Genomic DNA, 14,749 nt, shown 5'->3' with positions numbered 1-14,749 from the left:
CACATTTCGTGATGAGACTTCAGTGGTGTGCCTGTTAAAGTCTGGAACAAGGATGCCCTCTGTTACTGTTTCTATTTGGCAAAAGAAATGAAGTGTAAGAATCAACAAGACTTGTAGAACTAATAAGAGTTCAGCACGCTTACTTCATAGGGATCAGTGTAGACACTGTATGCAGATGGGTCAGTGTAGACACTGCTGTCTGTAGAGCGAGCTTTCCAAGGATGGTGGTGCAAGAGCAGGCAGGTGGGTCGGTGTGAGGGAACCAGCTGGGCAACCCATGCGCTTGTGAGAAATGGGTTGTGTCAGGTGGCATCACAGAGCAGTGGGGAAGGAGACCTGTCTGAGAACTAGAGCTGGCACAACTTTGCTTCCCGTGTGGGAGAAAAAAGATGGATCTTACACTGTAAACACAGCACCATTTTAGTAGATTAAAAGCTTCAGTGTGAAAAGAAATATTTAGAACTTTGAGAAGAAAATCAAGGGGAACATTATTGTGACCAGAGAGTGGAAAAGAATTCGTAAAAAGCTTTGGTTCAGCAAAAAGCCACCATAAACAAAGTGAAAAGAAAGCCACAGACTACGAGAAAATTACTGAGATTACTGCTGCGTATAAATCCAGAAGCATCAGTTTCCATTAGAACAACTGGCAAAGAAGATGAATTCACTGAAGAGGAATCACAAATGGCCAATTAACATGAAAAAAACTCTCTGGTAGAGGAAAATGCAGGTTAAACAAGATGCCATTATGTCCATCAGATTGGCAAAAATAAAAGCTGTTAAGAGCAAGGAGTGGCGAGGCTGTGGGAATGGGTCTTCTGTACACAGTGAGGGTAGTGCGTCCAGCCAAGTGGGAGATGCTCAGTTCCCTTTCTCGGGGTGCTATGAATACCTGCCTAGATGCTCAAGGAGACATAAAATTGCTCTTGTTTAGCATTGTTTTAAAAAAAAAAAAAAGACAAATTAAATGTCTACCGACAGAGGTGAATAAGGCGTGATATGTGCAGCGGATACTGTGTGCAGTTAAAGTGAATGATCTAGAGCAATGTAAGGCACGTAGAGATACCTCAGAAATCTAGAATTACCGGAAAAGTGTGTTGCTCACTGAGATATACTCCTTGGTAACAGCAGATCAAGTTTGTGGGGTTTGGGGTCATGGGAAAAGATGCTTAGGGAACAGTACATAGGGGATCAAAGCTGTGTCCATAAAAGCTCATCTTAAGATTAGGTAGGAGCTGAAGAAAGATCAGCATTTCATAAAATTAGGAGATAAATGAGTATTGATCATTTGCTATATTTTTCTGAATCTTGTAGTACTTATATCTATGGAATGTAATTAAAATAAATGAATAGTTAAAATAAGGGAAATAGAGTGATTACAGTTTGATGGGGATTATCTGGACCTGATTAAATTGTAATGTCAGGAAACGGTGAGGTTTGAATTCAGTAGTCATGGATGTTTCATTGAACTTCAAATGATTATTTATTATCAGCTTCCATACTGTTCTAATGATGCCTTCTTTAAAAATTAGGTAGTTGAAAGTGGTGGTCCTCAGGTTTTAAAAGGCCTTGAACAGAGGTATGTTGCTTCCCCTTTTTCACTTTCTATTTGAAACTGATTTCCAACTTTTTATCCCAAAACTGGAAGGGTAGTGCACATAACTGTCATGAGTCTCCTGCGTTCCAGGTTGCTAGAAGCAGTTCTTGGCTACATTAATGCCGTCGCACAGTCCGTGGAGAAAAACGCAGACAAACTCACCGTGAAGTTTTGGCGAGCGCTCCTCAGTAAAGCTTATGACATGTTAGATAAGGTAGGTCTTCGTTTCTCCCCATCTGCTGTGCTTTGTTGCTGTTTTTATGTCACTGGGAAACGATTTAACAAAGTATTACTTTAAGAATAAACTTAACAATAGCTTCTCTTAATAATATAATGCAGCTCAGATTTTTCTTGGAAAAGAATCTTGATGACTAGAAATAAATTTGTTGGAAGAACAGTTGTTTCCCTGTTGATTGTGTGAACGTGTGCCTCAGTAAATGTCATGCTTTAAATATGCAGTCACGTGACACTGTAGTGTTCCACCTTATTCAAGCAGAACAGAAGTGTGTCTCAGGTCAAGTCCGTGGTCTGCTGGAAGTGTATCGCTGGCCTTGACCTGAGGACCACGGCTTAGGAGCTGGCTGAATTACTCAGCTGCGTGGCATTGAGCGATTCATTCACTTACCCTTAGCATCAGTTCTTTTGTTGTTGTTTGTTTGTTTGTTTGTTTAATAAATGTGATTAGCAGTGCCTACCTGAAAGATCAGTGTAAAAATTAAATAAGAAAATGTGTGTGAAAATGCCTGGCACCTAGAGGTGTTCAGTGAGTAGAAGTCTGTCCTAATCTGAGTTGACCTTCCCCTTTTTCAAATCTTTTTTTGTTCAATGTAACTGCCCTCCAGGTCAACGCGTTGCTGCCCACAGAAACCTTCATCCCTGTGATTAGAGGGCTGCTGGGTAACCCACTGCCCTCTGTTCGCCGCAAAGCAATGGATCTTTTGAACAACAAGCTACAACAGAATGTATCCTGGAAGAAAAAAACCGTAAGTTAAGACTGTAAATCAGACCCATTTACCATTCTATGCTTTGTCAAAGCTGCATTGAACTCCCCTAAGTTTCTCTGTGGTACAATCTAAATAAGCATGTTACCTGAATATAATGCTGTGATGTGTGTTTGAAAATGTGGTATTGTAATAGGAGAGTGTGTGTGCGTGCGTGCATGCACGCACGTGTGTGTGTGTGTGCGCGTGTGCACGTGTGCGCGTGTGTGTGTGTGTGAGACAAGAGCTCCTAGAATGGGCTCTCCGCCTGATGGAATACTTGCTCTCTGTGGACCATGCGTTGTCTGCATTGTCTTTAGCGTAATGCTCATCCACTCTTACTCCAAACCAGGAAGGTGTTTTTAGATAAATCAAAATTTGCCCACAAGCACATGCATTGGCTTAGTGGTCAGTCTGTCAGCTGGAGAAACACCTACTTGTGATGATCGTGGGACTTAGTTCCTCTTGGTCCGCTTGGGCCTTGTCAAGCAGTAAAATGGAAGATGGACTAGCATTTTGTGGCAGCTTTAATTATGTGGGAATTTTGGCTGTCCTCTTCAGGTTTACCATTTCCTAAAACTGGTTCCAGTCCTTTTGGCCATTGTGCAGCGTAAAAAGAAGGGAGTAGAAGAACAGGCAGTAAACAGACAGACAGCGTTGTATACCCTCAAGCTTTTGTGCAAGAATTTTGGTGCAGAAAACCCAGAGACTTTCGTCCCAGTGCTGAACTCCACTGTGCAGCTGATTGCGCCAGAGAAGAAGGAAGAGAAGAACGTGCTGGGCAGTGCCCTGCTGTGTGTGGCGGAGGTGGCCTCCACGCTGGACGCACTGGCCATCCCCCAGCTGCCCAGGTACGCCGAGCGGGACCTGGGGCAGAGCCATCACGCACGCGGCTTTGTGGTACAAACTGAAAAGTAATGCCTTAGCGACTTGTGTTGGACGGGTCATTTCGCTTTGCCATCTGTGACACCGAGAGAGTACCCGCCGCACGGGATGCCGGTGGCGGTGGGATGGGAGGCTTTTTGCACAGTGCCTGACACGGCCAGTGTGAGGTTCAAAGACATTTGTAAAATGAGTGCTGTGTCGGTACAAATGGCACTAGGCAGTGTCTTGCTTAGTGACATCAAAAGTGGACACGACCTTTCATAGGCTCTAACGTGCACCGTGCAGTCGTGGGCACCAGTGCTGGGCCTTTCCAGGGACTTCTCCAGTCTCCACCTGGCTCTGCTGCTTATGGCTCCTCTAAAACTGTCGTCTTCGTTTCTAGCCTGATGCCGTCCTTGCTGACAACAATGCAAAGCAATGAGCTGCTGCCCGGCGACGTCTATCTGCTCAGCGCTTTGGCGGCCCTGCAGAAGGTGGTTGAGACTCTCCCCCACTTCATCAGCCCCTACCTAGAAGGTGTCCTGTCACAGGTGAGCCTCCGCGACCACGACATGCTGTTTGCGGGGCAGGGACGGGGAATTAAAAGTTTAATGATTTTATTCTTTAAGTTTTTAGTTTCTGTTTAGCAGGAAGGTTCTTATATCTGAAAAGATGTGCTTGTTATTACTAACGTGTGACTTTTTCTCTTCTACTTCCGTCATCCCTCCTGCATGATCTTGACATTGATATGGTGTCAGTTTGTCATGAGGCTCTTCTACTTTTTGATTTTGCAGAATGTATTTTATTGCTTTTTTCCCGTGAGATCTTTGGAGGTGAGCGTTCAGAGCTGCCTTTTCTTCTGTTTAAACTGGTGTGCCCTGTTGTTTCAAATGTTGGAAGGTTTCCTGTACTGCACTACAGTGGTTACTTGCAAACGGACAATGGGCAGGTGGCATTTCCAACTGAAAACGCCTGAGAGTGACCCCTCGTTCTGTTCCGTTGTGTTGATCATATGCCGTTGATGACGTCAGGAACCTTACGTGCTTCGATGCAAATGACTTCACATGCGCTGCAGCCAGCGCTTGACATCTACAGAAAGGGCCTCCGCATCCGAGGAGCCTGCTAGATTTGTTAGCAGAGAAGCACTGACTCGTGGGGTTGCTGGATTCCTGGCCTCTGAGTGCTCCGTGTCCTTCCACCGCTGGCCACATCCCTGACTTCCAGCTTGGAGAGACACGTGTCTGTTTTTATGTACAGACATTCAGGGTCCAGTTTAAAAGGAATTCTCTGTGCAGCTGACATGCACCGAGCTTTCCCCAGTCACTAGCATTTGGATTGACTTCTTGCATCTTCACTGACTTGCTATGAGAGTGTAGACAGACCCACTGAGTTCCTGTAATGGCCTGTATCACTGTTTTTATGTTCCTATAGGTGATCCACTTGGAGAAAATCACTAGTGAAATGGGTTCAGCCTCACAAGCTAATGTCCGTCTCACGGCTCTTAAAAAGACGCTGGCTACCACTCTCTCACCCCGAGTCCTACTGCCAGCCGTCAGCAAAACGTACAAGCAGATTGAGAAGAACTGGAAGGTTAGAGTATATTGGGTATTACGCTTTACAAGGGAGCTATGGTACTGAAAGTTTTAAAGTTTCGCTGCATGAACTGTAGGGATATTAAAGACTGGCACCTTTCTCTACTGTGTTGTTGGTAGAATCACATGGGCCCGTTTATGAGCATCTTACAAGAGCACATCGGGGTCATGAAGAAGGACGAGCTCACCTCCCATCAGGCCCAGCTCACCGTGTTTTTCTTGGAGGCCCTGGACTTCCGAGCACAGCACCCTGAGGTTAGCTCATTTCCACTCCCCCAAATCCTAAACATACCTCCCAAGAGCAAGAGAAAAACTAGCCATGTAACCTGTTGTACTTGCCAAAATTATTTAGAGTCAGATATCAGAACTCTGGCTAATACATCAGCGCTTTGGTTTTCAGAATGATCTGGAAGAAGTTGGGAAAACAGAAAATTGTATCATTGACTGCCTGGTAGCTATGGTTGTAAAACTTTCTGAAGTCACATTCAGACCTCTGTTTTTCAAGGTAAGCTTTCTTCCTCCACTTCTCCTTTGTCCTCATATAAGTTATGAGACTTGTACAATAAGCTCCTGTTACTTTATCTTTCCAGCTATTTGATTGGGCTAAGACAGAGGATGCCCCAAAGGACAGACTACTGACATTTTACAACTTGGCCGATTGCATCGCTGAAAAACTGAAAGGGCTTTTCACTCTGTTCGCTGGCCACTTAGTGAAGCCTTTTGCTGACACCTTGAACCAGGTGAACATTTCCAAAACAGGTTGGTAGCTGACCCCAGTTCCGTTGACACCTTGCTCTGTGATTTACACAAGGTACAGTCAGTGTAGTAAGTGTAAGGAGGGTGGGTTTTTCATTCTGTAGTCATTTGTCAGGCCTTAAGTGTCTGTTTCAGCATATTGAAAACTGGTCATTGATTGACTTACTTGGGAGAAAGAAAGTAAATGGGCATTACTCAGTTATTTGACGTTGTTAAGATTGGTTTATTTAATGTTAATAAGCAACCCACTTGAAATTGGTTGTTTAACTTGCCAAACTAAGTAATTTTAGTAATCTGAACTCTGAACTCTAAAGAAAGGAATCACCTACCTGAGAGACCATCCACTTTGTGTTGTGTCTTCATCCTGAGCTTGACTTCTAGATCATTGTAGAAATACCCTCTGATTGTAGTTCCTTTAGTACTGATTTGAATTTAAACTTTGGAGATTAAGTGGTGAAATTCATTTTTTTTATTTTTACTCTTCCCCCATCTTACAGATGAAGCATTTTTTGACTCTGAAAATGACCCTGAAAAGTGCTGCTTGCTATTACAGTTTATTTTGAACTGTTTATATAAAATCTTCCTTTTTGACACTCAGCATTTTTTAAGTAAAGAGAGAGCAGAAGCCTTGATGATGCCCCTGGTGGATCAGGTAACCAAATAAAATCATCTTTTGTTGAAAGATGAGGAAGCCATTACTGTTACAGTTTCGCAGGATTTATACCCACTAACATGACAGCTTGCTGGAATTAATTTTTCCTGCAGCTTTTTAACAAGATTTTTATATCAAAATTGATTTCTCATTTTTCATGAATATAACTTATCTTCATAGTGGCATTTATAGTTTTACTTTTGAGTTTTTCAATAAAAGACATGACATAAGCTCTAATGGTTCAATTGTTAATTTTTTAAAACTGGGTTCGTTGAGAATGTTTGAGGGCATGGCCACCCTCTGGAAAAACGGCTCTGGGGTGTTCTGCCGGAGAGGACGAGGGGTGATGCTGAGGGCTGTTCTCTGCTAAGGGAGGTTCTCTGTCCAGAGGTGAAATTTGCTCTAGAGAGAATATTAGAATGGTACCTGGTTTTTGAGCCTGCTAATGTCATGAATATTATTTATATATTGGGTGTTTTTTCAAACAGAAATGAGACCTATAGCTCAAAGTCCTTTTCTCTCTCTAAATAGCTGGAAAACAGGCTTGGAGGAGAAGAGACTTTCCAGGAACGGGTGACACAGCACCTGGTTCCGTGCATTGCACAGTTCTCGGTGGCCATGGCAGATGATTCTCTCTGGAAACCACTGAACTACCAGGTTCTGCTGAAGACAAGAGACTCCTCACCCAAGGTCAGGAGCAGCGGGTGACCAGCTCTGCTGCCATGCGTTTTCACCGTGTCGCCTGAACTGTAACGTGATGTAGGAGCGTGGGAGACGAGCAGGGACAGATCCCAGGGCTTATCTTCTAGGACTAGAGATGGGGCTGTGGTAGCAGGAGTTTGAGCCTGAGATGCATTCAGTTTCTTTTACAGGCTATTTATAAAGAAGTCTCCTCCCACCCCATGGTGTCTTAAACACAAGCACTAAAATACTTTCTAAGTATGTACCTTTGAATCTTGAAAAGATGTGAACTAATTCCTTGTGTTTTTTAAGCACCATTGAAATGTCATTGTGCTCCCAGAAACGTTTTCACCCTGTCCATAGAACATTCCTTTGAGTTAGAGCAGTATGTTATATGACCACCTCTGTCAGGCTTCAATTTTGTTGAATAACGAAAGGTAGGTGGTGGCGGTTGACACCCACTAAGGGGAGGACGCATGGAGGTTCAAGTTCCACACCTGAGTGTCAGTTTCACTGTCCCAACAGCGAGTCGCCACTTCTCAGACTAATTACCTTACTAGTGCCACTGTGGATAAATCAAACCAAAGCAGAATTTTATTAATAGATGTATTTGTTGAAATTCATAATATTTATTAGGGAATAATGATCACACAGGCTATTTTGATGAACCCCCAAATTTTAAATTTTAACTACTTACGAAGTTGCAGCATTATGTTTTGTTTTGATTGTAGAGTATCAAAATCTTGCTCGAACATAGGTAGTCACATATGTTTTTTAAACAACTCACTTTGCTGTATCCAAATATTCTTTAAATTACCCCAAACCAGAGCGAGGACTAGTGCAGCTTCTGTTCTTCAGGGGGTCACTAACAGTACTGAGCATCCCGGTCACAGACAGGGACGTTGTGACACGGTGCGTGTCCTGCACTTGGTGCTGAGAGCCAATGGCCCGGCTCCCGGCGACCACAGTGCTGACCACAGCGTTCTGTGGGTGGGACCCTCCCGGCGGTGGCTGGGGACACTTGCCTGCCAGGTTGGCATCATCTGCGTCATGCAAGTCGAACCTCCCAGGCACTTACATTTGATGACACGCTTGAATTTGTATGTGGCGTTTTGTTTTTTTAAAGGAAATATGTTATAAAAAGACATTGACATGAAAGTCTGCAGTCCTAGAACACACTTTGAAAAACACTGATTTATAAGGCTGCCCGTTTTATAAACAGATCCCAGACCGTTAAACTGGTATCCTAAGATGAAAGTTAAATGGACATAATGTGAAATAACATTTAGTTTAAAAAGTAAAGGGCTTGTCTCAAGCTAGACAGATTTTAAGATAGTAAATATAACAACACCCGTTCTTTTATAATTCTTTACCTTTTTGTCCCTTTCAGGTTCGATTTGCTGCCCTGATAACCGTGTTAGCACTGGCTGAGAAACTAAAGGAGAATTACATCGTCTTGCTACCAGAATCCATTCCTTTCTTAGCTGAGTTGATGGAAGGTAATTCCCAAACGATTGTATTATTACAGTGGAATTCTGTGGGGCTGTGCCCAGTGATAAAACAAATTTGGGTCAGTGGGATTAACTCTTGGCTCTGGTCCTCTGCCTGCGACCAGGGAGGCAGCGTTCCTGGCTGAGGAAGTGATTGCCTGATGATCATGAGACTTGTTTCCTTTTCATTTACCTCATGCAGGTGAATGTTTTGGTTCCTGGATGTAGGCTTATTGTGTGAAAATGTGTAGGGCCATTAAGCCTGCAGTAGCATAGCTACCGGTTAACAGTGACCAGCATTTACTCACTGTATGTGTGGATGATCTCACCCTCACGACGGGTATATGTCAACACCCCGTCTTACGAAGGAGAGAACTAGAGGCTTTCAGAGAGTTTAGTAATTTGATTAACAAAGGGTGACAGTCGGAACTGGGATTGAAGTCTGGGTGTGTGCACTTGTGGACCAAGACATGACAGGACATTGTAGTATTGAGCAGGGTGATGGAGGCAAGAAGACCAGCACTTTCGTGGTCATGATTCACTGCTTATCTAAAACAAACAACGTTCACCTTTGTTTCTTACAAAGGTGGAGTGCGGTCTCACTAGGAATTTGGGACTTAACTTTGGTGTATGTCTATTTTGGGGTTCTATCTTGTTCAGCTTCCAAGTCAAAGACTGTTAGAAGGGAACGAAGGCAGACAGGGGGGATGCAGAGAAGGCTCCATGGTGCCTCCTGCTGCTTTCCTTTCGGGTGGGGATGGCTGATTGCCAGAGATCAGAAGTCGTGAGGAACTCGGCTCATGGTAACTGAGGAGGGAGACTGACTCATTTTCATTTGCTTTTTCTTAGATGAATGTGAAGAAGTAGAACATCAGTGTCAAAAGACTATTCAGCGGCTGGAAGCTGTACTGGGAGAGCCGCTCCAGAGCTACTTCTAAAATTTTCGTTTTTTGGTGTTTCATACTCTGTTCAGAGTTTGGATTTATATATTTTTATTGGGGTGTTTGGTACCATGTTACTTTTGGTGCCTTAACACCTACTTGGACTTCACAAAATTCCTACCCGGTGTATGTTCCATAGAGGCCTCTCCTGCCCGTTGTATGGAATTGCAAAAAGAGTCAATGATACGTGGTGGTTTTATACAGATGGCTGTGCTTCTTTAAACATTTGTTAGTCATTCCTGACTGGTGTTATTAATATCACAGACACGTTTAGTCTTAACACCCAAAGCTCACGATTTCTCAGACTGTGAAGCCTTAACTGTTCTATAAAGGAATGTCTTGTGTACATGGTATCCAGGTCAGAGATTTTGTTCAAAGTATTTAACTTTTCTTTAAGAAAATGGGTTACTCAGCAGTTAAAGAATGCTTTTGACTGTAAATCCATTTGGATTTTTACTTTTCATTTTGGGTGGATGATACTTCAGCCTTAACTTTTTTCTGTGTGCCCTTGGAGGGAGGTAGTTCTGGAATGTGTTTTTCACTCAGGACTATGATTGTCTCCTTTATCCTTCAGTCTTTTGTGGGGTGGAGGGGGAGAGGCAACAGGCTGTTTATGAAACAACCCACAGCCGACCAATCCCACAAGCAGGAATGGCCCAGAAACGCCAAGGGGCATGAAGGCGCCCCCAGGAGCAGAATGAGCATTTTCCCATTGACGGTTAGCCAGGAATTACTCGTATGAGAACGAAGGGAGTCCTACACTTTTTTCAAAGCTTTGAAGTTCTCTAATCTCTACTGTGTCACAGTGAAGCTGGAAAGTGATGGCTCAAATTAAACAACTCCGCCTTTATTTTATTTATTTTATTTACGAGTATGCCTTTTTAAACTTTATAGTATCTGAGAACTGTCCCACAAAATGTTCCAATTGAGTTTGAAAGCCTTTGATCGAATTTAATAAAGAAACTTAGTGCGGGCAGTGACATTGCAGCAAAAGGCTGACACACAGTTTAGAGGCAGCATACTGGAATGTGTGTGTCTCAGGAAATGTTTTGGTAAGATTCGGTCATAAGTGCTGATAACTTCATTTCAAAAAACATGGTAAGATACTGTATTTATTCTACCAAAGAAACAATCTTAGGTCTTAGTAGTACCTCCAGGTCAAACGAAAATGAACTGTGTTTAAGACTGAGAGGAAAATCCCAGTCATGCAACATGATGTTCTTTTATGAAGGAAACAATTACCCTGCCTTCTACCACTTTCCCAAACTCCTGCCCCCACCCATGCTTTTTGAGCTTGGCAAGACTCAGCATAATGAATTAACATGAAAAGGTGGAAAGGAATTATGTGCTAGAAGTTCCTATACTGAGCACTTTTAAAAAGTAAGATTGGTAATAGTATTCCTTTCAGTATATGGATACAAATAATATCTAACTGAAATCTGTTAGGAAAATACTAAATCCTGGCAGAATCCCGCCCAGCAATTTAATATGATAAAACGATCAGACTGATTTAGCTTTTTACCTCCCTACTCCAAGCCTTTGAATTTTCCTGTAACAAGATCTGACCTGTAAGAATTCCACAAAGAATTCCTGCCAACTTGCTTCAAAGAATAATAGAAAAAATTACAGAAATGCAACAACTTAACTTGCTGATACAGGTTTGATTTTAATCACTTAAAGTAGAACAATGTTTTGATCTCAGTGGCTAATGATGATGGAATAATCTGCAGGTTCACACGTGGACAACAGGTGTTATGTTCCTCTCTGCTTTGGTGTCAGTTGGTATATTTGACTTTCTGATAGTGTCTATTTTATAAACAATCATTAAATCAAATCTTGACTACGCGTTGTTACCCATAAACGTTTTACAAATTGAATTCCTCTTCTACCTTAAAATTTCTGTAGAGGCACATGCAGACCTTTGAACCCTAAATTCAAATATTCTAAAATAAGCATTTACTGGTACAGAAATCAGTGGCCTTACGATTGACATCAAGTTAATTTCAACACCATTTGTTTTTCGGGGAGTTTTGCTTGGGTTTTTTTGGCCTTAATCTTCGTGCTGTGTTCAGATTTCATCATATTAATGATTTGGTAATGCTTACAGCTAGTAGAGCTCGATACTATGCTAAACAAAACTGCCAGATGGAAGTGAGTCTCAAGCCCTCAGCTATGGGATGATAGGGCGCTCATTATGAATGTGATCACTGGGGCAGGAGTAGTGTCTTCTATTAATTAGTGTGGTTTAGCTGATTTAATAGCTGAGTAATTGTACGTCCCTGGTGAGTTTATCCAGAAGAAACAGTGGCACAAGGGCAGCACACAGAAGATTCCGAGCTCAAGAGAACAGGGAACATGGTTTTGGGCCCCACTGTTTACATCCCCAGCTCGCAGCACAGTGTAGGCGAAAGGTAAGTGCTCAGTGCGTGTTAGCTACTGTATCACAGTAGGCGCTTCATAAGTAGTTGTTGGATGGGAAGTGAGTTCAAACACAAGAGGCCAGGGTGGGGGACAGAGAAAGGCCTTAATAATGGCTGTAAGTTCCTGCTGCCTCAGATTGCCTCCTCCTCCGCTACACAAAGCCACACTACGTGACAAGGGCTGGGAACGCCCAGGAGGACTAATGTTACGGAAGCTCATTGAACAATATGTATAAACAATGCAATGATAGTGAGATGCATTTTAACAAGGCCAGGGTTACATAGCCATTTTGTATTTCAGTTTTTGTAGCAGTCATTCAGCTACCAGCTCCTTACTTCCAGTAAGTGGATGTCGCCATCAATTTCCACCGTGTCGATATTGGTGAGCTCCTTAAATCTGTGTCTGTACTCCAGGCTGTGCACGCCATTGATCGCAACCTTGAATTCTTTAACATCACAGTAAATGATCATCTGGAAGGAAAGGACACACATCAGCACTTCCCCTGGGTTTAAAAACTTGTTTCTTGCACACTGTCAAAAAGTAAACCATTTGCTTTGCTTTATACAGAATCCTCCCAGCCTGCTGCTGCTAACTTCCCTTCTGTGATTTCTAGGACCCTCATCTAAATGAAGGGTATCTGGTCGTGGCACCTTCTGCCTTGTCGCCTCAGGAAAGTGACTGTCAACATGGTTAGAACCCCACAGTCCCCAGGGCCGCTGGCCCTCCTTTTCCAGCACTCCCTCTCGCCCCCTGGCTCCCAGGGAAGTCGCAAGTTACCCCCCTCACCACTGTTTGGGAACTCAAAATTGCTGGTATCTTGTTAAGGTTTTTTCAATTCCCATCACCCTGTTCCCTCTCCCCTTTGGCAACCATCAGTTTGTTTGTATGTGCAGGTCTGTTTCTATTTTGCTTATTCATTCATTTTGTTTTTTAAGATTCTACATATAAGTGAACACATGGTATTTGTCTTCCTCTGTCTGACATGTTTCACTTAGCACAATAGCCTCTAGGTCCATCGTTCTTGTCACAAACGTCAAGATTTCATTCATTTGTTACTGGTGTATAGAAATGCAACAGCTTTCTGTATATTGATTCTGTATTCTGCAACTTCACTGAATTCCTTTATTAGTTCTAATAGTTTTTTGGGTGTCTTTAGGGTTTTTCATGTATAAATAATGAAAGTTTTACTTCTTCTTTTCCAATTTGGATGCCTTTTATTTCTTTTACTTGTCCTATCTCTGTGAACAGAAGTGGTGATAATGGACTTTTCGTTTTTAAGGAGGGCACAGCTCACAGTGGCCTGCGTGGGGATCGAACCGGCAACTGTGGTGTTACTAGCACCACGCTCTGACCAACTGAGTTAACCGGCTGCCCCGATAGGGGGCTGCCTTGTCTTCCGTGTCCTAGAGGAAAAGCTTGCAGCTTTTCACCACTGCGTATAATATTAACTGTGGGTTTGTCATCTATAGTCTTTATTATGTTGAGATATGTTCCTTCACTACCCACTTGGTTGAAGAGTTTTTATCATAATAGGATGTTGAATTTTGTCAAAGGCTTTTTCTGCCATGATCACATGGTTTGTATTCTTTACTTTGTTAATGTGATGTGTCACATTATTTGATTTACAGATGTTGAATCATCTTTGCATCCCTGGGATGAATCCCACTTGATCATGGTATATAATAACCCTTTTAATATATGGTGTATAAGAGGTGTATAATCTTCTTAATGTATGGTTGAATCTGGTTGGCTAATATTTTGTTGAGAATCTCTGCATCTGTGTTCATCGAGGAAACTGGCCTGTAATTTTCTTTTTTTTGTAATATCTTTGTCTGGTTGTGATATCGTGGTATTGTAGAATGAGTCTGGAGACATTCCTTCCTCTTCAATTTTTGAATACTTTTAAGATGGATAGGTATTCTTCTTTGAAAGCATTCAATTCACCTGGAAGCCATCTGGTCCTGGATTTTGATTTGTTGGGAGTTTTTTGATTACTGCTTCAATTTCATTGCTAGTAATCTATCCATTTAAATTTTGTATTTCTTCCTGGGTCAGTCTTGGAAGGTTATATATTTCTAGAAATTTACCCATTTCTTCTAATTGCCAAATTTGTTGCCATATAATTGTTTGTAATATACTTTAATGATTCTTTGTATTTCGGTGGTTTGGTTGTAACTTCTCTTTCATTTATGATTTTATTTGTGTTCTCTTATTGTCTTAATGAGTTTGGCTAAAGGTTTATCGATTTTGTTTATCTTTTGAAAGAACCAACTCTTCATTTTATTGATCTTTTCTATTTTTTTAATTTCAATTTTATTCTCACTCTGATCTTTACTATTTCCTTCCTTCTTTTTACATTGCTTTTAGTTCTTTTTCTAGGTATATTAGGTATAGTAACTCTAGACTGTTAGGTAATTCATGTGAAGTTTTTGTTGTTTGTTAAGGTAGGCCTGCACAGCTTAACTATGAACTTCCCTCTTAGAACTGCTTTTGCTACGTCCCATTAATTTTGAAAAACTTGTTTTTTCATTTTCATTTGTTTCAAGATAGTTTTTTATTTGATTTTCTCTTTGATACATTGGTTGTTTAGTCTCCATGTATTTGTGTTTTGTTCCAGTCTTCTTCCTGTAGTTGATTTCTAGTTTCATGCCACTGTGGTCAGAAAATATGCGCGATATGATTTCAGTCTTCTTGTATTTATTGAGGCTTGTTTTGTGGCCTAATATGTGATCTATTCTGGAGAATGTTCCCTATGCACTTGAAAAAAATGTATTCTGC

At 41.9% G+C, this 14,749-nt stretch overlaps 2 protein-coding genes across 11 annotated transcripts in view; one reads left to right on the top strand and one right to left on the bottom strand.

Annotated features, from left to right (window-relative positions):
* HEATR1 (HEAT repeat containing 1) overlaps window positions 1–9,903 on the top strand; it is a 45,409-nt gene extending 35,506 nt beyond the window's left edge. Inside the window, exons 33-45 of one of the 2 annotated variants that reach the window (XM_019746958.2) lie at window positions 1,530–1,576; window positions 1,685–1,808; window positions 2,437–2,577; window positions 3,136–3,425; window positions 3,842–3,989; window positions 4,870–5,028; window positions 5,151–5,285; window positions 5,431–5,535; window positions 5,621–5,789; window positions 6,284–6,438; window positions 6,970–7,128; window positions 8,510–8,618; window positions 9,459–9,903. In XM_019746958.2, the coding sequence (XP_019602517.2) occupies window positions 1,530–1,576; window positions 1,685–1,808; window positions 2,437–2,577; window positions 3,136–3,425; window positions 3,842–3,989; window positions 4,870–5,028; window positions 5,151–5,285; window positions 5,431–5,535; window positions 5,621–5,789; window positions 6,284–6,438; window positions 6,970–7,128; window positions 8,510–8,618; window positions 9,459–9,547 (1,830 nt within the window). In that variant the 3' untranslated portion in view covers window positions 9,548–9,903. Of the gene's footprint in view, window positions 1–1,529; window positions 1,577–1,684; window positions 1,809–2,436; window positions 2,578–3,135; window positions 3,426–3,841; window positions 3,990–4,869; window positions 5,029–5,150; window positions 5,286–5,430; window positions 5,536–5,620; window positions 5,790–6,283; window positions 6,439–6,969; window positions 7,129–8,509; window positions 8,619–9,458 lie in introns of those variants that run through there. The other variant, XR_012490812.1, reaches the window with a different exon arrangement.
* A 1,288-nt stretch (window positions 9,904–11,191) lies between these two features.
* The window catches only part of LGALS8 (galectin 8), a 42,575-nt gene continuing 39,017 nt past the window's right edge, over window positions 11,192–14,749 (bottom strand). For all 9 annotated transcript variants that reach the window (XM_074316751.1, XM_019746960.2, XM_019746964.2 and 6 more), the window contains one exon: window positions 11,192–12,441. In XM_074316751.1, coding sequence (XP_074172852.1) covers window positions 12,292–12,441 — 150 coding nt within the window. In that variant the 3' untranslated portion in view covers window positions 11,192–12,291. The remainder of the gene's footprint in view (window positions 12,442–14,749) is intronic.

The sequence above is a fragment of the Rhinolophus sinicus genome, linkage group LG12, assembly GCF_036562045.2.
Source record: "Rhinolophus sinicus isolate RSC01 linkage group LG12, ASM3656204v1, whole genome shotgun sequence".
In the NCBI taxonomy this organism is placed as follows: Eukaryota; Metazoa; Chordata; class Mammalia; order Chiroptera; family Rhinolophidae; genus Rhinolophus; species Rhinolophus sinicus.
Note: the sequence above shows the minus strand (reverse complement) of the source record. Positions and strands in the feature narration are given on the sequence as shown.